Here is a 20,770-nt window from a genome sequence, read left to right as displayed (position 1 = left end):
CGTGATTAATGAGAGTCTTTTTCTATGCGCGCAGACACATGAGATGATGACTGAAGTGAGTCAGTGAAGGAGAAGATCAAGATCTGGAGGAGGACAGACACAGATGAGCTCCAGGGCAGATTCAGCAATCATTATAAAGGTGAGTTCAGGGTTTCCATGCTTAAGCAGTGCCATGCGACCAGTGTTCCTCAGAAACAGATTATTTGCCACTGTTATCAGTCCCTGAATTATGATTGTGTGTGTAAGAAGTGAGTCACGATCACTTACTGTACATCTAGCACAGGCACAATGTCTCGTATCACTCTCATACATACACACACTTGAACTCAGTGCCGTCCAAATGTATCTAGTTACCAGTGTCCCAGTAAAACTAGTGTCCTCATAGACCAGTATTCTGTTAAACTTACACAACACACTGAGATTCTCCTGTCAAGTCAAACATCAGGATCATGTTCTTATGATGTCCTCATAAATCTAGTGTCCTCATAGACCAGGATTCTGTTAAACTTACACAACACACTGAGATTCTTCAGTCAAGTCAAACATCAGGAACATGCTCTTATGATGTCCTCATAAAACGGTGTCCTCATAAAACTGGTGTAAAGCTACACACAACCTGACACACTGGAATGAAAACACATGTAATGTGATGCATAAAAGCCGTGAACATTACCTTGTGGTAGCATTTAAATATTGATTTGAAAACTTTAACTATTTTGTAATCTTGTATATTATCTCAAATCAGTATTTCATGTGCAAATATTTATTGATAGGTAGCTGTGTATCAGGACCCTTATTATCCTGTCAGTTTATTTTGTATTAATTACTGACTGACTGTACATTATCCTTTATATATTCCATTTATAATGCTTTTTTTAAACTCTTAGGTGAAGTGTTTCTGTATGTAACGCTTAATTTCATATTCTCAGATGAGCCATAAGAGCCAGTGGTCATCAGGCAGTGATTGTGCTGCTCTTACTGTGGGACTAGACAAAGTAAGTGAGAGTTGTGCTGGAAGAGAACGAGCAAACGAAGCAGAGACATCTGTGAGATCTAGTGTTCACATATTTACACCACTGTTTCATGTCTAATGTTATGTTTTGTAGACTCTCAGTGAGGTTGAACCCTCCACTCTCGAAATGAAGAGTCCGTCCCCGTCCCAGTCAGAAGTCAGAGATGTACAGAAGGTATTGTTTTTTTGGAAATCAAATTCGGGATACAGCGATATGAACATTTGGGCCGATAACTGATCATTCTTTATATTCGAAAGCCGATATCTGATATATTAGCCGATGAATCTAAATCCAAAATTTGATATACTTTGAAAGCCTGATTACAAAAACGAAACGCACATCATTTAAGGCCAATGTCCCAAACACTTCAACATAAATCAAACATATACAGTACAGTGGCCTAATGTAAGATTCCTTAACTTTTAAAATGAATTTTACATTCATATTTCCAACTTTCTTTATAAAAAAATGGCAATACTTTATAAAAAGGTTTCATCTTGTTAGTATTAGTTAACATGAACTAACAATGAATGAACAATACTTCTATAGGATTTACTTAATGTTTATCTTACTTAACGTTAATCTCAACATTTTCCAAGACATTTTAGGATCCAGTGTTGTATCTGTTAATTTAATACACTGTGAACTAACATGAATTCGCATATTTTATTAACTCACATTAACAAAAGTTTTTCAATATGAAAAGCAATTTCACTAAATGAATTGAATAGCTCTATTTGGAAATAATTAATCATTCTAGAATGATTGGTGTGATTTTGTAGGGGTTTGCATCTGCATAGAAAATAATAAATTGCAAGCAGAGATAAAAAAAATTAACAAAGATGTGAAATAAACAATGCCTCATATATTCCAGGTAAGTCTAACAGCATTTAGGTACAGAACTTGAGGAATCAACTGTAAAATAACACGGCAGAGTCTTTATATAGCCTGACTTCACAGAGGCCTATACTGCAATGTCACTACCACAGATGGGTATGAATGATAAAGCAATACATTGTGCAGCCCTACAAGTTAATGTTCATGGCTTTAATGCATCACATTACATGCATGTTCATTACAGTGTGTGTGTGTCTTACACCTGTTTTATGAGGACACCGTTTTATGAGGACATCATTATAAGAGCATGTTCCTGATGTTTAACTTGACAGGAGAATCTCAGTGTGTTGTGTAAGTTTGACAGAATCCTGGTCTATGAGGACACTAGTTTTACCGGGACACACATATGGAATATTAGGATCGATACTGATAACCCATAATTCACAGCTCATTGTGGCTAATACCAATAGCGAAAACTATTTGTGCTTGTCAGATTAAATATAATCATTGAAGAAGTTGGTAAAAAATAGCAACCTCTGTTTGGCTTTCAATAAGTGATACTAAAATTAGTATTTATTTGTCTTTTTTATATATTTTTACTACTTTTTTTTTCAGATGATAACTCTGAAGAATCAGATGAAACCTGAACAAGATACAGCAACTCTAAAGGTATCCAATAAGTTAATGTAATAACTCTGTTTCCTCAGAAACAGATTATTTGCCACAGTTATCAGTCCCTGAATTATGATTGTGTGTGTAAGAAGTGAGTCACGATCACTTACTGTACATCTAGCACAGGCGCAATGTCTCGTATCACTCTCATACATACACACACTTGAACTCAGTGCCGTCCAAATGTATCTAGTTACCAGTGTCCCAGTAAAACTAGTGTCCTCATAGACCAGTATTCTGTTAAACTTACACAACACACTCAGTCAAAGTCAAACATCAGGATCATGCTCTTATGATGTCCTCATAAATCTAGTGTCCTCATAGACCAGGATTCTGTTAAACTTACACAACACACTGAGATTCTCCTGTCAAAGTCAAACATCAGGAACATGCTCTTATGATGTCCTCATAAATCTAGTGTCCTCATAGACCAGGATTCTGTTAAACTTACACAACACACTGAGATTCTTCAGTCAAGTCAAACATCAGGATCATGTTCTTATGATGTCCTCATAAATCTAGTGTCCTCATAGACCAGGATTCTGTTAAACTTACACAACACACTGAGATTCTTCAGTCAAAGTCAAACATCAGGAACATGCTCTTATGATGTCCTCATAAATCTAGTGTCCTCATAGACCAGGATTCTGTTAAACTTACACAACACACTGAGATTCTTCAGTCAAAGTCAAACATCAGGAACATGCTCTTATGATGTCCTCATAAATCTAGTGTCCTCATAGACCAGGATTCTGTTAAACTTACACAACACACTGAGATTCTTCAGTCAAGTCAAACATCAGGAACATGCTCTTATGATGTCCTCATAAAACGGTGTCCTCATAAAACTGGTGTAAAGCTACACACAACCTGACACACTGGAATGAAAACACATGTAATGTGATGCATAAAAGCCGTGAACATTACCTTGTGGTAGCATTTAAATATTGATTTGAAAACTTTAACTATTTTGAAATCTTGTATATTATCTCAAATCAGTATTTCATGTGCAAATATTTATTGATAGGTAGCTGTGTATCAGGACCCTTATTATCCTGTCAGTTTATTTTGTATTAATTACTGACTGACTGTACATTATCCTTTATATATTCCATTTATAATGCTTTTTTTAAACTCTTAGGTGAAGTGTTTCTGTATGTAACGCTTAATTTCATATTCTCAGATGAGCCATAAGAGCCAGTGGTCATCAGGCAGTGATTGTGCTGCTCTTACTGTGGGACTAGACAAAGTAAGTGAGAGTTGTGCTGGAAGAGAACGAGCAAACGAAGCAGAGACATCTGTGAGATCTAGTGTTCACATATTTACACCACTGTTTCATGTCTAATGTTATGTTTTGTTGACTCTCAGTGAGGTTGAACCCTCCACTCTCGAAATGAAGAGTCCGTCCCCGTCCCAGTCAGAAGTCAGAGATGTACAGAAGGTATTGTTTTTTTGGAAATCAAATTCGGGATACAGCGATATGAACATTTGGGCCGATAACTGATCATTCTTTATATCCGAAAGCCGATATCTGATATATTAGCCGATGAATCTAAATCCAAAATTTGATATACTTTGAAAGCCTGATTACAAAAACGAAACGCACATCATTTAAAGCCAATGTCCCAAACACTTCAACATAAATCAAACATATACAGTACAGTGGCCTAATGTAAGATTCCTTAACTTTTAAAATGAATTTTACATTCATATTTCCAACTTTCTTTATAAAAAAATGGCAATACTTTATAAAAAGGTTTCATCTTGTTAGTATTAGTTAACATGAACTAACAATGAATGAACAATACTTCTACAGGATTTACTTAATGTTTATCTTACTTAACGTTAATCTCAACATTTTCCAAGACATTTTAGGATCCAGTGTTGTATCTGTTAATTTAATGCACTGTGAACTAACATGAACTCACATATTTTATTAACTCACATTAACAAAAGTTTTTCTCTGTTAGTTCATGTTAGTTAATGCAATAACATATGTATTGTGAAGTTTTACCAAAACATCTATTGCCTTAATAATAATAATAATAATAATAAATCAAATGAAATTAAAATGCAAACAAGTTATTAGACAACATTAAACTTAAAATGAAATGGCCTAAAGAGCTGAAGGAACACCCCTAAACTGAGGCTTTGTTAGATGGTTTTAGCTCAACGGAACACAACCTATACATGATAAATTAGATATTTATACAAAAGAAACACAATATTACAACTTATACTTGCACAAAATCATGCACAGATTAACTTGAGCTATTATTAATAGTAATCAACTATTACATAGTGAAACTCCTGTTGTGGATGCGCTCCTCCCAGGACTACACGCTGAAACACAGCAACTAAACCCAAAGAATTCACGACGTTTTTAATGCAATAGTTTGCTCATTATAGTGTTATGTATATATGACAGTCCCAATCATAATTAATGTTTTGCTGACCACCGGTAGGCCTACAGTGAAGTGTTTACTGCAGCACTCATTAACTCAGCCAAATGCATCCTATATGAGATAAATCAGATATATAACAAAAATAAAAAATATTACAACTTACAATTCCACAAGCGAACTCTCCCTGTAACAATGCGCTGATTTCACAGATTTGTGATTCAAACATTTCAAAACCATCATGGTGAACAGCGCACATCTGAAGCTGAAGGAAGTAATCCATTATTTATTAGTGTTAATATAGCGGCCTAATTTTCTTATCGGATTGACAATGATAACATTAATAATGAGCATTATTTTCATGCATCCCTGATTGGTTATGACCATATATTTATAGGGTTTTAACTTTATACTTGATTACAACTTATGTCACAGTGTTTTAAATCTTAAGTCACTGTTTGAAATGTCCCATCATACCTGAATTAGTTTGGCGTCATCAGCCTTCTTTTGCTCAAGTATATCATTGATAATGTGAAATTGTTTTAATTTTATGTTTTATGACAGTGATCAGTCAGTGTTAATGGAGTCAAGTATCTGTGCTGCTTCATTTGGAGAATCTCTGAATCCTTTGTATCTAATAGATGTTTATTTTTTCTTTCTTTGCCTTGCTTTCAGGTGAGCCCTGAGAAGGAACAATCATCATTGGAGGATCAAGACTGTGTTGAGATGGTAATAAAAAGAGCATTGCATCATTTTAGGAAATGCTAGTCTAGTAAGAACTTTTTCACATCATCTTTGGGGCTGTTTTACACCTGGTCAAAACAATTCCATTTACACTTGGCCACATAAATGTGTCTGCACAAAACAGACATAAATCCGATCTTCATTTCCCGCGCTATATCAGATTTAACGGTGTTCACGTCATCGAAAGCTACCGCTATGAGCAGCATTTTTTGTATCAGCTAATTTTAAGATCAATAGGAGAGAGAGTAGCATCAGCACTGGTAAAATCATTTATTCTCACTACTTTTAATGAAGATGACTGTGTGTTGAGCATCTGCGACTTACTTTAATTTATTTTTAGTTTGTATTTTGTATTTTGTGCATCAGCATGCTGAAGAGATCCTCAGCTACTCATCTGCAGTGATGCGTGTTGCAGAAGCGCTGTCATATCTCACTATATCGTGTCATATAGCCTAAAATACGCTCTCACCTGTTTATTATTTGGCATTTTTGGGAGGAGTAAAATTCATAGTGTTACCATTAATTTACTCTAGTGACCCACCACAGTCTAATCTGTCCCTCCACAGTTTGAACCAAAAGAACCGAAAATATTTTTACGCCTCATAATAACATAAATTGTCTTTGTTTTTTGCGCAATTGCTTTGGCAAAGCATCTCTCAAACATATTAAAATCAAAAGCACAACATGGCTTAATGCCCTTATCAAATCGCAAAAGACGATAAGAAAGTAAGTCTGTAGTCTGTTGTGCTGCGTGTTTCAAACTGAAGAGCACACTTTGCTCGCTCGATCAGCTCATGATCTGGCTTTTTCCATGCCTCGTTTCACAGGGAATGAATGCAGTGAACTCCATCTCTGCATGTGCCATAAGTTTAACATGCATTTGGGAACGCAACCAGCACCAGTTACTCTCTATTTTCACATTCGCATTATATCCACATTTTTTGTGGTAATCCAATTTTGCAATAAGATGTGTTTATAAACCTGTTTTCACTTAAACTGCAGGTTTCTGCCAGTATAACAGCTTAAGTGAAGAAATTAAGAAAGTATTATAACCTCTTATTGTAAAATAATATACTCATTATAAAATATTAATTTTTCATTGACAGTATTAGTATATCACTGTCTAGGCGATAATTCTAATAATAGTGATCTTAGTGAAGTATTATAGTTGTTATTAATATGATTATTATTATTAAACGGTGCCATTTGTCATGTTTCATAAATGACTTCTGAATACAGGTTAAACTGAAGATGTTCTTGTTTTAAATGTCTCTTTTTCTTTAAGATGAGATCAGTATGACGGACTCTGATGCCAGTGATCCTGATGAAAGCGGTTCTGAAGGTGATGTTCCTGCTGGAGCTGCAGGCGTCTCCAGTAATGTTGGTATGTGTCAACTAATGCTGGGTTACACACCAAAAGATTTTTTACATCTTATAAGATTTTCAAAATGTGATAGACCACAAACATGAGGACAAAAAATCCTAGATTTAACCGTTTTGCTCCTATAGTGTGTGGTGTGCCATGATGTGAAAAGACCGTGAGGGTTGGGTATCGTTTAAATTAACGATTCCGATTCTGCTTATCGAATCCGGTTCTTAACGATTCTTGGTTTCGATTCCAATATTTATTGGAGAGAAAAAAGAGAGCAAATACTTTTTTCTACCTTTTATTCTTGTTACATTTAGGCTATTACCAGTAAAACTGTGACAATGCATCTTAATTTACAATATACTGTATATATATAACACTTTAAGGAATTATAGACTCGACTCGTATTAATTGTCTGATGTATTTATTCATGATCTCTATTTTAAACAAAACTGGTTCTCATTTTATCCAGAATTATGCGGCTCTAGTTTTGTACCTGAGTGTGAGAGACTGCTATTGCTGCTGCTAGTAGCTTTATCTGGTGTGTGGAAACCTGTGGTACTGCTGTTGAGAGATCGCACCGAATCAAATGCGCTGCATTCCTTCAAATTGACCCTGTGTTGCAGCAAATGTTTCATCATATTGGAGGTGCTTCCTCCCTTGCATGAAATGTATTCTTGCATGTGATACAATTCGCTGTATTTTCATCTTTTTTTGAAAAGCTTAACCAAACTTTTGAACGTCTGCTGCGCTCCGCCATCGTAAATATAATGTACAGCGCATGTGCGGCAGGCAGGTCCTGGCAGATCAATACAACTGTAAACAAATGCTCACTGCCATTCACCTCGCGCATGTGAGCATCACCAAAGTAAGGAATCGATAAGCGGAATTGAAGTGCGCACGTCTTATCGAATCCCCTGTTTTTGGCATTTTGGAACCGGTTCTAGATACCCAACCCTAAAGACCATGCAATCAGAGTCTCGACTGTTAACACTCTAGAGACCTCAGAATAAGCATGGCGGACGATATGCAGGAAGAAATTGCAATGATAGTGTTTGGAAAAGTTTTACACAACACGTTGTGTAAACATTTGTTCCACAAATCAACAAGCTGATCCTCCATCTCTGCTGTCCACATCAATTTCACTTTGTGCCGCCATGACTGCGTTTGTTATGCTTCCTTCTTCCTTCATCTCGCTTTCTGATTGGATATTGTTTCCTTTCACGTGATAATCTCCAGAGCATGCGCGCGTTTGTCCTTGGGCTTCCCCCCACATTTCAGGATTTCTGATCGTAAATATTCAACATGTTGAATATTTGCGATTCGAGATCAGGGCGGCTCCGACGTTCTTCCGATCAGGTTCGGACACTCTTAACACACCTCACACCAAGGGAAAATCTGATAAGATAATCTATAACCATCAAGATAATCGGGACACAGCTAGGATTGTCAGAAGGGGGAAATCGGCCCAAAATCAGCTTGATTATCTTTTGGTGTGTACCCAGCATAACAAGTTTGTGTTTATGAACATGTTTATTATTATTTTAAACCAATATATATTGTGGTACAATTTTACGTTAGTATTTTCACCAAAGAAAAATGGTTTTAAGCCAGTTATATACACTGAACAAAATTATAGATCTAACTCAAAGTTCTAAGACTTCTTCTATGTACCCAAAATGCCTATTTCTCTCAAATATTGTTCAAAAATCTGTCTAAAGCTGTGTTAGTGAGCACTTCTCCTTTGCCGAGTTAATCCATCCACCTCACAGGTGTGGCATATCAAGATACTGATTAGACAGCATGATTATTGCACAGGTGTGCCTTAGGCTGGCCACAATAAAAGGCCACTCTAAAATGTGCAGTTTTATCACACAGCACAATGCCACAGATGTCGCAAGTTTTGAGGGAGCGTGCAATTGGCATGCTGACAGCAGGAATGTCCACCTGCTGTTGCCCGTGAATTGAATGTTCATTTCTCTACCATAAGCCGTCTCCAAAGGCTTTTCAGAGAATTTGGCAGTACATCCAACCGGCCTCACAACTGCAGACCACGTGTAACCACACCAGCCCAGGACTTCCACATCCAGCATCTTCACCTCCAACACCGTCTGAGGCCAGCCACCCGGACAGCTGCTGCAACAATCGGTTTGCATAACCAAAGAATTTCTGCACAAACTGTCAAAAACCGTCTCAGGGAAGCTCATCTGCATGCTCATCGTCCTCATCGGGGTCTCGACCTGCAGTTGGTCGTTGTAAACGACCTGCGTGGGCAAATGCTCACATTCGATGGCGTCTGGCACTTTGGAGAGGTGTTCTCTTCACGGATGAATCCCGGTTTTCACTGTACAGGGCAGATGGCAGACAGGTTTGCTGATGTCAACATTGTGGATCGAGTGGCCCATGGTGGGGTTATGGTATGTGCAGGCGTATGTTATGAACAACGAACGCAGGTGCATTTTATTGATGGCACTTTGAATGCACAGAGATACCTTGATGAGATCCTAAGGCCCATTGTTGTGCCATTCATCCACGACCATCACCTCATGTTGCAGCATGATAATGCACGGCCCCATTCTGCAAAGTTCTTGCATGGCCACCATTACTCACCGGACATGTCACCCATTGAGCATGTTTGGGATGCTCTGAATCGGCGTATACGACAACGTGTTCCAGGTCCTGCCAATATCCAGCAACTTCACACAGCCATTGAAGAGGAGTGGACCAACATTCCACAGGCCACAATCAACAACCTGATCAACTCTATGCGAAGGAGATGTGTTGTACTGCGTGAGGCAAATGATGGTCACACCAGATAATGACTTGTTTCCAGACCCCCGACACCCCCCAACCCCCCGACACCCCACCCCCCCCACCCCCCGACACCACACAAAACTGCACATTTTAGAGTGGCCTTTTATTGTGGCCAGCCTAAGGCACACCTGTGCAATAATCATGCTGTCTAATCAGTATCTTGATATGCCACACCTGTGAGGTGGATGGATTATCTCGGCAAAGGAGAAGTGCTCACTAACACAGATTTAGACAGATTTGTGAACAATATTTGAGAGAAATAGGCCTTTTGTGTACATAGAAAAAGTCTTAACTTTTAGTTCAGCTCATGAAAAATGGGGGCAAAAACAAAAGCGTTTAGAATTTTGTTCATAGTGTATGTATATATATATCATACTATAGTGCAGGGTTCACCAATCTCAGTCCTGGAGGGCCGCTGTCCTGCAGTGTTTAGCTCCAACCCCAATTAAACACACCTGAACCAGATAATCAAGGTCTCACTAGGCATACTAGAAACTTTCAACCAGGTGTGTTGGAGCTGGTTGGAGCTAAACTCTGCAGGACAGCGGCCCTCCAGGACCGAGATTGGTGAACCCTGCTATAGTGTGTCAGTAGATAATATCAGATTACATTTCTAAACATTCCTTTTGCCATTAATTGTAAAAATCAGTTATCAATAATCAGATATTATTATAAATAACAATTTTTCTAGAACAAAATTAATGGAATCAGTACCAAACCAATAAGTTTATCATGTTCATGTTGGTCAAAAACTTTAAAAAGGAGATGTTTAACACAACATTCCATCTCCAGAATAATGAGTGTCATTTGAAATGTAATTTTTAGATATCAGATGTATAACCAGTTTTAAGTTCTAGATGCAGGTTTGAGTTACATCTGAGTTTCTGATCTGTCTATAACTGATTTCCTACAGGTGTTCAGAAGATGCCCATCGAGAAACCACTGAAGTTCCTCAAGGTACCTGAGGTTTAAATCAGAATATGACCACCATTGTAAGTACATGAGCTCTCATATAGTTAGAGTTTACTAAAGCATGTATTCTTCTGTACAGAGAATGAATGTGAGGTAGGAATAGAAAACCTTGTGGAAAGGACAAAAAGTGTGCTGGTCAAATGCTGAAGTTACAGCTGCAATTGAACATTTTAAAGGGATACTTCACCGTTTTTTCATATTAAACTATGTTATTCCCTTAACTAAGACGAGTTGATACATACCTCTATCGTCTCAGTGCGTGCACTAAATCCCTCTGTCTTGCGGCGAAACTTTGTTAGCCCAGTTCATTTAATATGGGCCAAGCAGAGAAGCTACCAAACACCTCCACGTTTTCCCTATTTAAATACAGTTACTCGCGAAGTGTAACTCGACCTAGGACGGTGACACAAAACAAAACGTTGCGCTTTTCTAAGCGTGTAAAATTGATAACTATTTTGTATGGCGGAATACCATAGCAAGTGCTTGTAAGCACTTCGACTTGGCGCAGTAATATCTTCACTAGAGGGAGCGGGGGCCGGTGAGAGGATTTTTCACGAGTGAAGATATTACTGCGCCAAGTCGAAGTGCTTACAAGCACTTGCTATGGTATTCCGCCATACAAAATAGTTATCCATTTTACACGCTTAGAAAAGCGCAACGTTTTGTTTTGTGTCACCGTCCTAGGTCGAGTTACACTTCGCGAGTAACTGTATTTAAATAGGGAAAACGTGGAGGTGTTTGGTAGCTTCTCTGCTTGGCCCATATTAAATGAACTGGGCTAACAAAGTTTCGCCGCAAGACAGAGGGATTTAGTGCACGCACTGAGACGATAGAGGTATGTATCAACTCGTCTTAGTTAAGGGAATAACATAGTTTAATATGAAAAAACGGTGAAGTATCCCTTTAAGGCACATACACTCACCTAAAGGATTATTAGGAACACCATAGTAATACTGTGTTTGACCCCCTTTCGCCTTCAGAACTGCCTTAATTCTACGTGGCATTGATTCAACAAGGTGCTGAAAGCGTTCTTTAGAAATGTTGTCCCATATTGATAGGATAGCATCTTGCAGTTGATGGAGATTTGTGGGATGCACATCCAGGGCACGAAGCTCCCGTTCCACCACATCCCAAAGATGCTCTATTGGGTTGAGATCTGGTGACTGTGGGGGCCATTTTAGTACAGTGAACTCATTGTCATGTTCAAGAAACCAATTTGAAATGATTCGAGCTTTGTGACATGGTGCATTATCCTGCTGGAAGTAGCCATCAGAGGATGGGTACATGGTGGTCATAAAGGGATGGACATGGTCAGAAACAATGCTCAGGTAGGCCGTGGCATTTAAACGATGCCCAATTGGCACTAAGGGGCCTAAAGTGTGCCAAGAAAACATCCCCCACACCATTACACCACCACCACCAGCCTGCACAGTGGTAACAAGGCATGATGAATCCATGTTCTCATTCTGTTTACGCCAAATTCTGACTCTACCATCTGAATGTCTCAACAGAAATCGAGACTCATCAGACCAGGCAACATTTTTCCAGCCTTCAACTGTCCAATTTTGGTGAGCTTGTGCAAATTGTAGCCTCTTTTCCTATTTGTAGTGGAGATGAGTGGTACCCGGTGGGGTCTTCTGCTGTTGTAGCCCATCCGCCTCAAGGTTGTGCGTGTTGTGGCTTCACAAATGCTTTGCTGCATACCTCGGTTGTAACGAGTGGTTATTTCAGTCAAAGTTGCTCTTCTATCAGCTTGAATCAGTCGGCCCATTCTCCTCTGACCTCTAGCATCAACAAGGCATTTTCGCCCACAGGACTGCCGCATACTGGATGTTTTTCCCTTTTCACACCATTCTTTGTAAACCCTAGAAATGGTTGTGCGTGAAAATCCCAGTAACTGAGCAAATTGTGAAATACTCAGACCGGCCCGTCTGGCACCAACAACCATGCCACGCTCAAAATTGCTTAAATCACCTTTCTTTCCCATTCTGACATTCAGTTTGGAGTTCAGGAGATTGTCTTGACCAGGACCACACCCCTAAATGCATTGAAGCAACTGCCATGTGATTGGTTGATTAGATAATTGCATTAATGAGAAATTGAACAGGTGTTCCTAATAATCCTTTCGGTGAGTGTATAACCAAAGGAAAACTGGCCACACTGACTGAATGCCAGCAGTGTAAGACCGCTGAGGATCCTTTCCGTGGGTTTTCAATTTCTGCCTCTCTCTCATTCTCTGTACAGAAGAATACATGCTTTAGTATTCTCTAAACACATGTAGGGCTGGGTACCGAGTTCGATACTTTTTAGGTACCGACCGAATTGCCTCGATACTATCGAGTATCGAAAAATGACTTGTTTTTCGGTACCATATTTCGATACCTAAGGGGTTAACTCGTCAACGTCAGTGCTCAAACAAATACATATGAAATGCACAACAACACGCCTAAAGTCGCTCGCGCACATACACGTGAACTCTACACACACGAGACGCGGGGAACTCTCCGCGCACATACTCATATGAGACGCGCGCGCGCACACAAACTGTCCACGCACACATTCTCATATGAGACGCGAGCACACACACACACAAACTCGCGCACATACTCAATGAGACGCGAGCACACACACTCACAATACCCTAAAGATGTCGATCAAAAGTGTGGATACATTTCTCCAGGCTCGATGCCAACAGCGCGCGATGCAGTATTTGTGGTAAAATAATTGCTGCAAAGACGGTACCGCGACAGATATGATGAAGCCCTTGACAGTGCACGAGTAAACATAAGAGCAGAAAGTTGCTCCGTCTTCGACTGGTAAATGAAGATATACCTTGTTGATCACTCTGACTGTGTTTATATTGCAATAATGACCTACTGAGTGTACACTGCCGTTCAATAATGTGTTGGTTGGTCAGAATTTTTTTTTCACTAAGGATGCATTAAAGTGATCAATAATGACCTTAAAACATGTGTAATGTTACAAAAGATTTCCTTTTTTTAAATAAATGCTGTTCTTTTGAATGTTTTATTCATCAAAGAATCATGAAAAAATGTATCGTAGTTTCCAAAAACTGTTTTCATATTTCTGGAGGATCATGTGACACTGAAGTAATGATTTTGAAAATTCAGCTTTGACAACACAGGAATAAATTACATTTTGAAATATATTCAAATAAGATTTTAAATTGTAATACTATTCCACAATATTACAAGTTTTATTGTATCTTTGATCAGACAAATTCAGCTTTGGTGAGCATGAGCTCTATATAAAAAAAAAATATTTTGTTCCTTATGTATATGTATAAGGAATATTTTGTTCCTTTGTGCTTTTTTTGTTCCTTTGTGCACTGGCTAAGGAGCATGAGTCAAACTGAAAAAATAACACCAAGTTTTTCTGAGGTAAAGTGTTATGTAATCTTGTTAAAATGGATTTCATAAAATTGGTATCGAAAAAAGTATCGTTTAGGAACCGGTATCGAAATCAAGGTATCGGTATCGGTATTGGTATCGAAATTTTTTGAACGATACCCAGCCCTAAACACATGAGAGCTTTTGTACTTACAATGATGGTTGTATTCTAATGACACTATACTCTTCTAGAGCTGATGTACAGCCCAAACTAACTTTGTTGAATACTTTTCCTGTTATCTCTGTAATTCTGCTTTGAAACTTGACAATTCTGTTTACATTTTCTGGAAATAACAGAATTGTCTTTTTAGGTAAACCGTCCCTTGTAAGTCGGTTTCTCTACATGTTGCAGCATATATTGCATGTTGAGTGAGTTCATTTTATACATTTCAAAGCCTGTTTAATGACATCTTTAAATTGTGCCTGTTTCCAAGGGCTGTTTTGTCAATCTTTTCGAAGTTTTGAATGGTTCATCTGTTTGTCATTTTAATATGTCAAAACCGTAATGATACTGTATGCTTTCTGAAAGATCACACAGTTGTGCAAGTTTTATTGACCATGTTTTTAAGTTTGTGGATGTCACTTTCCCCTTAAAATGGCATGACATGATTGTATTACATGGTAAAACTGAAAAAAACTCAATGTTTATGATGATATTATTGAATTCATAATTAAAGCACCTCTAAAACACTTCTGTCCCTGTAATGTTGCAAGTTGTTTTGTGTATTGTATTGGAGATCCGGTACTCTTTAATCACCTTAGTCTTGGTAATACACCGTGTTGTCAGGTTTGTGTGTGTGTGTGGGCATGTACCATTAAACACACTCGTCCTTATAATGTTGGATTATGCAGTTGTGTATTGTGTTTAAGATCCAGTCCTCTTAAATCACCTTAGTCTTGGTAATACACTGTGTTGTCAGGTTTGTGTGTGTGTGTGGTCATGTACCAGTAAAACACATTGGTCCCTGTAATCCACTGAAATGACATATTTAGTGTATTGTAAAAAGAGTGTCCTCATAATCAAGTTGGGCCCCAAAAATCACAATTATGTCATAGGCGGGAACATTTTAGGATGGGCGGGAATGTCCTTGTGTACCACCAAAATATCATATGGTCATATTTTCTGTTCTGTTGTGTGTATAGAACATTTGAAGTCAGATTTGTGATCTGCAGATTAAAACAAAATTTTTGATATTTGTATCATCACTGTAGGGCATTGGGAAAGGGGTGTCCCCATATACCACCACCAAACTTGTTTGGGCATCAGTGTCCTTCTATACCACAAAAACAAGTATGTGTGTGTGTGTGTGTGTGTGTGTGTGTGTGTGAGTATGTGAGTGTGTGTGTGTGTGAGTATGTGAGTGTGTGTGTGTGTGTGTGTGTGTGTGTGAGTATGTGTGAGTATGTGAGTGTGTGTGTGAGTATGTGAGTATGTGTGTGTGTGTGTGTGTGTGTGTGTGTGTGTGTGTGTGAGAGAGTGTGTGTGTGTGTGTGTGTGTGTGTGTGTGTGTGTGTGTGTGTGTGTGTGTGTGTGTGTGTGTGTGTGTGTGTGTGTGTGAGTGTGAGTGTGTGTGTGTGTGTGTGTGTGTGATCAACAGGTGGCGCTGCTGCAGGAATGACTGCTATGTTTATTACGCTGAGGTCACCAGAGTTTAACACTTCAAAGATCTGCTGCTCTTTCAACACTCGCTCACATCTGAAGATTCCTGTTCGCTCGCAGTCAAAACACAGACGCAACACTCAATGCCACAGCTCACAGAAACACTACCATGGTGAAACTACGGTACTCTGTTAGACACACACTATAACAATCACTGAAGACTGGAGTAATGATGCTGAAAACTCAGCTTTGATCATAGGAATAAATTACACTTTAAAATATATTAAAATAGAAAACAGATATTTTAAATTGTCATAATATTTCACAATATTACAGTTTTTTGTTTGTTTAATCAAATAAACTCAGGCTTGGTGAGCAGAAGAGACTTCTTTTAAAAACAATAATCTCACAGATCCTAAACTCTTGACTGGTAGTGTGTATTCATTCATACATGTGACCAAAACAAACATACAATCTGGTGTTTAGCACAAAATCACACGGATCTCCAGTTGTGTTCAGTATGCTAATGACCGGACAAGTGATTTAATGAAATGATAATTTATGTAAATGCCATTTTGCAGTTCCACTCTTCATCGCCCCGAGCATCTCTCAGCTGATTGGCTGATGAATCCTGTGATGCGCTAATGGGCAGTTTGAGCGCAGGCTAATGGAAAATCGATTAGCTTGGCGTGGGAGCGTCACGCCGCGACCTGCGTGCTTCTACAATCACAACAGCCATTGAAATAAGAGTCATTGCACCTGTTTAATTACTGTGATAATTGCATGTCGTTTGCTCGGGGCCCGGGGGGTCCTGCACCGTCTTGCTAATGTGCCCAGCGCTTTGACAAACCCTTAATAACGCTAATGCTAATGCTTCCTGTGCCATTAGAAGAGAAACACGTCTCCCTCCAGGTGCGACATGCGGCCGGTCCTGAATCATGTAAACAACAACAAACAGCAGCGCTAATTTAGCTTTAGCCTCCTCGTGAGACCAACATCACAACAGAAGCTCTATCAGGACAAACGAGCGACATCTGCGCTGACGAGGCTTAAAGACCCCCTGAAATCAATGTTTGTTAGCTTTTAGCATGAATGTGTTAGCCTTAAGGTTATGAATACGCTGGAGTGTTCCAAAAACAATGACAAAATTCACATTTAGGAGATTTAAGCATTCAAAAGGTGCAGTCTCACACTTCCTCTAAAATGGATCAGGGATTTTTATGACATCACTGCGTCTCATCACATCTTCTGTCCAATCAAATGCTCTCTAGAATTTGAAGCTCCGCCCCCTGTGATATAAACACCACCTGGCCAAAGTGACCGTTGACACACAGAGCAATATGTGTTGGAGTGTGTGTTCGGTCGCTCAAACACTTGAGGTTTATTCCGTTCTCCAACTATACGTTGGTTAAGAATGAAATGGCTAGAATTTATTCACATCTACTATTGAATCCAGCGTATCATCAGCGCTCGATTCGCTTCCATGGTGCTGTCAGTCTGTGAGGTAAACGTAACGCTATTGGCTATTTGAAAAGGGGGAGGAGCCATTCAATATGTCCCGCCTTAACTTCCTGTTTCAGTGGAAATTACGTCAACGCATCAAACAAAGCTGTGTGTTCCAAGACACTTCAGTGAGACTTTAAGTGTAGACATCAAACTGTAGTGATTCACTAAAGATGCAGGGCCCTATCACACACTCGGCGCGACGCAAGTGTGTTTTGCTAGTTTCAGCCTAACGCAGTTTTCATTTTCACGTCCTGTCCCATGTTGTTTAAATAGCAAATGCATTTGCACCCATCTGTGCGGCCATGGGCTGCTGGTCTGAGAACAGGTGTGTTCAGGCGCGTTGTGGACCCGCCTATAGGCTCATCTTACTAATGCACCCTTTAAATAACAAGAAAATACTGCGCTATTGACTTTAGAGCAGGTGCTAGTTGCTCAAAAACTCACAACGCGTCAACAATGCGCCTGAACACACCTCGCGTACACTCTGCTTATTACACACACAGGGACACACAGCAGCACACAAACATGCCAAATATTACAAATAAAAGAATTACAATGTAAAAGATTATTATAGTGTGCATAAAGATATGGTGGAATCCAGCTTGTCCCGTAGATGTTTAGCTTGAGCTTTAACCTCTCACACACACACACACACACACACACACACACACAGCTAGACCTAACCTCGCACACGAGCAGATCCGTTTCCTCGCTAGAGAAGCGTTCAGTTTTTCCGCTTGCAAATTCCTCCGTGTAAATAGCGAATCTGCCATGGCTCGAGCGCAACTGGCTCTTAAAGGGAATGGGAGATGAGACTCTGATTGGTTTATTGCACGTTACGCCCAAAACACACCCATTACTCAAGAGAACAGAGACGACCCTTTTAGACCATGCGCCAGGAGCACCGACCATTTTTTTGCATTTAAGTGCGCTTGCGTTGTGCGCTTTAGACCATGAGCTTAGATCGTTAAAATAGGGCCCCTGGTCACATGACTCACATGAATGAATCTCAACGCACTGAAAAGAACCTGGAACAGATGACCGAAGTCAACACCTTTCAAAGCACAGCCAATGATTCTAGCCAACATTAGACGAATCGCAATGCTAGATACTGCAGCGCTGACCTGCACACTTGGTCCTGGCTCTGAGCGGGGGTCCCGGCGCTCCGGTTCCGCCCTCGTTCGGTCTGGTGAGCAGAACGCTGATCTCGTACTCGGTGTCGGGGTCCAGGTGGCCGATCTTGTGGTTGGGTTTGTCCACGGGCTGGTTGTCGATCAGGCTGCCGGAGAGAGTGCGGTACTCCACCTCTTTCTCCACGATGGGCCCGTCTCCGTTGATGGAGTTGGCGTTGAGCTGGATCCACAGGTACGTGGCGCCCACCGCCGTCAGCTGAGGAGGAGCGATGGGGATCGGCGGCTCTGGACACACGGATCAGAACGGTTTTAATCAGGGGTGTGGTCGATATACAGTGATGGAAAACTTTAAGAAGAAGAAGAAAAAATGAAAAATCATTACATTTGTGCTGAGAAACTACTGATATAAGAAAAAATATCAAGTCACCTTTATTTATATAGTGCTTTTTACAACACAGAGAGTTTCAGAGCAGCTTTACAGTGATAACATGGAAATAATGAAACACAGCTTGTTTCTAGAAGAAAAGAGCGTCACAGTCCAGCTTAAGTAAGTTCAGAGATGGTTCATTTTTGTTGTAAAAAGGTTATTAATTTAGTTCATTTATATATATATATATATATATATATATATATATAGCAGCTCTAGAGAAACCGTGACGTCATCGTCCAGCTCAGTTCAGTTCTCATATAATGGTGTCAATGCAGGAGATCAATAATATTGTTGAATATTAAATTAAATGATATAATATCTTTCTTATTCCTACCTTATAATTCAGGAAGGAAATAAGGTGCAAGTTCCCCTACATGTATGCTGAATCTGGATCAAATGTTGTGCTGATAGCCAAAAGTAATCAAAAGTAACAGCATTTGGAACCAATGTAGCCTCTTTGTTCAGCCCTTGACGCCCCCTAATGGGCATTTTAAAAATAGTTCCTCCGTGAGGATTGTCTCATGATCGATGCAATGAATTATGTTGATTAATTTCAATCGAGAGCATTCACTGTAAGCAATGATGTGCCATTTTCAGCGATCTGTGCATGTTTCATAAAGTTACGAGTGAAAACGCCACGTGAAAGCTACATTTGTTTTTAGTTCGCGTCTGTGGAGTTTTGTGTGTTATTCCTCCGTGAGGAATATTCTCATGAATGGATTATGTTTGTTTTTTTAAAACTCATTTTAATAGTGAATCTGCTGTAAATAATGATGTGCCATTAAGTGTGTATACGGCATACATCTGCGTGTCACGTGGACGACACCACCGGTTTAATTAGTGAGAGTGAGAGCATCGCTGTCATGTCAGACTGTTCTGATCTTCATGCTCTAAACTGAAGCCGGTCCTCATGGCACTCGAAGGCCTAGTAATTCTGTTAATGAAATGGTAAGATCAGTGAGAAGCTGTTTAATTCCGCCCCGCGTCTCTGGCTTTAATCTTAAGTGGGCACAATTAAGCGACCGCGCAGAAAAGCCACGACTCCCAATCTAGAGTGGAATCTTGTGACGGGGCGGAGTGATTCCTCTGAGCTAATGACTTAAACCAATTAATTTCCTGACCTTCATTGTTTTAGATGAGCCCAATTTCATTAGTCACCACCCCTACGGTCCTGCTCCAATTCACCCGTGATCCCGTTCCAGAAATGCCCGAAACGCCACACGCATGCACACACACACACACACACTAAAATACATACACTCACACACACACATTAAAAATATACACACACACACACACATACACACACACACACACACACACACACACACACATTAAAAATACACACACACACACACACACACACGCTCAAACACAGAAACTCACAAACACAGTAGAGGCGGGGCTCATTTGCATATTCATAGAACCGCATATACTTAATAAGGTGTCGTGTTACATTCAAGATATTTTTCAAGGAAAAAACTTTTAAATATGTCATTTTGGTGATAAAAGATGAGTTTTAAGAGATAAAATAATTGACTACAGGGGGACTTTAGGAGATATTCGTCACTTTCACGCCTCTACGACTTACGGTTTGATCTTCCTGATCACTTTTAGGGCAGAATGTTGATCTTTGAAAATCCTAATGATTACAATAGTGTTTCAACACCACACGATCAAACCCCTAAATATATACAGAGAGAACATGCTAACTCTTTATTCTGATGGTCCCCCAACAGACACTCTGCTGACTATAATATTTTGGGGATATTTTGGGGATATTTAATTAAATTTTATCAATCAATAAATTCCTCTTGAAACAAACTTTGTTGTATTATTTAAATTTAATACTGTGAAGCTGCTTTGAT

At 39.4% G+C, this 20,770-nt stretch overlaps 3 protein-coding genes across 16 annotated transcripts in view; 1 reads left to right on the top strand and 2 right to left on the bottom strand.

Annotated features, from left to right (window-relative positions):
• ptprma (protein tyrosine phosphatase receptor type Ma) overlaps positions 1-20,770 on the bottom strand; it is a 262,637-nt gene that overhangs the window by 141,763 nt on the left and 100,104 nt on the right. For all 9 annotated transcript variants that reach the window (XM_082184699.1, XM_082184700.1, XM_082184704.1 and 6 more), the window contains exon 7: positions 18,464-18,757. In XM_082184699.1, coding sequence (XP_082040825.1) covers positions 18,464-18,757 — 294 coding nt within the window. The remainder of the gene's footprint in view (positions 1-18,463; positions 18,758-20,770) is intronic.
• Positions 1-20,770, bottom strand: part of LOC309509807 (uncharacterized protein) — a 120,517-nt gene that overhangs the window by 49,851 nt on the left and 49,896 nt on the right. The gene's annotated exons all lie outside the window — the stretch shown is intronic.
• LOC309509829 (uncharacterized protein) lies at positions 420-18,455 on the top strand. Of its 6 annotated transcripts, none has more exons than XM_082184797.1 (8): positions 420-995; positions 1,107-1,187; positions 2,466-2,519; positions 3,706-3,963; positions 5,600-5,653; positions 6,954-7,052; positions 10,765-10,808; positions 15,446-18,455. In XM_082184797.1, exons 1-4 carry the CDS (start codon positions 930-932, stop codon positions 3,865-3,867), a joined length of 363 nt encoding a protein of 120 aa, XP_082040923.1. In that variant the 5' UTR covers positions 420-929; the 3' UTR covers positions 3,868-3,963; positions 5,600-5,653; positions 6,954-7,052; positions 10,765-10,808; positions 15,446-18,455. The 6 variants fall into 6 exon arrangements, with proteins under 6 accessions (XP_082040923.1, XP_082040921.1, XP_082040922.1 ...); XM_082184795.1 differs by having other exon boundaries at positions 10,765-10,843; XM_082184796.1 differs by having other exon boundaries at positions 14,545-18,447.

Source organism: Leuciscus leuciscus (genome assembly GCF_965113295.1).
Source record: "Leuciscus leuciscus genome assembly, chromosome: 11".
Classification (NCBI taxonomy): Eukaryota; Metazoa; Chordata; class Actinopteri; order Cypriniformes; family Leuciscidae; genus Leuciscus; species Leuciscus leuciscus.
The sequence above is the reverse complement of the archived record's forward strand: the minus strand, read 5'-3'. Positions and strand labels throughout refer to the sequence as shown.

Excerpts from the sequence above, each read along its gene's own strand:
- LOC309509829 (XM_082184797.1), top strand. The coding sequence starts at position 930 with ATGAGCCATAAGAGCCAGTGGTCATCAGGCAGTGATTGTGCTGCTCTT. Across the intron at positions 996-1,106 it reads TTACTGTGGGACTAGACAAA|ACTCTCAGTGAGGTTGAACC; the intron begins GTAAGTGAGAGT and ends TATGTTTTGTAG. Across the intron at positions 2,520-3,705 it reads AAGATACAGCAACTCTAAAG|ATGAGCCATAAGAGCCAGTG; the intron begins GTATCCAATAAG and ends TCATATTCTCAG.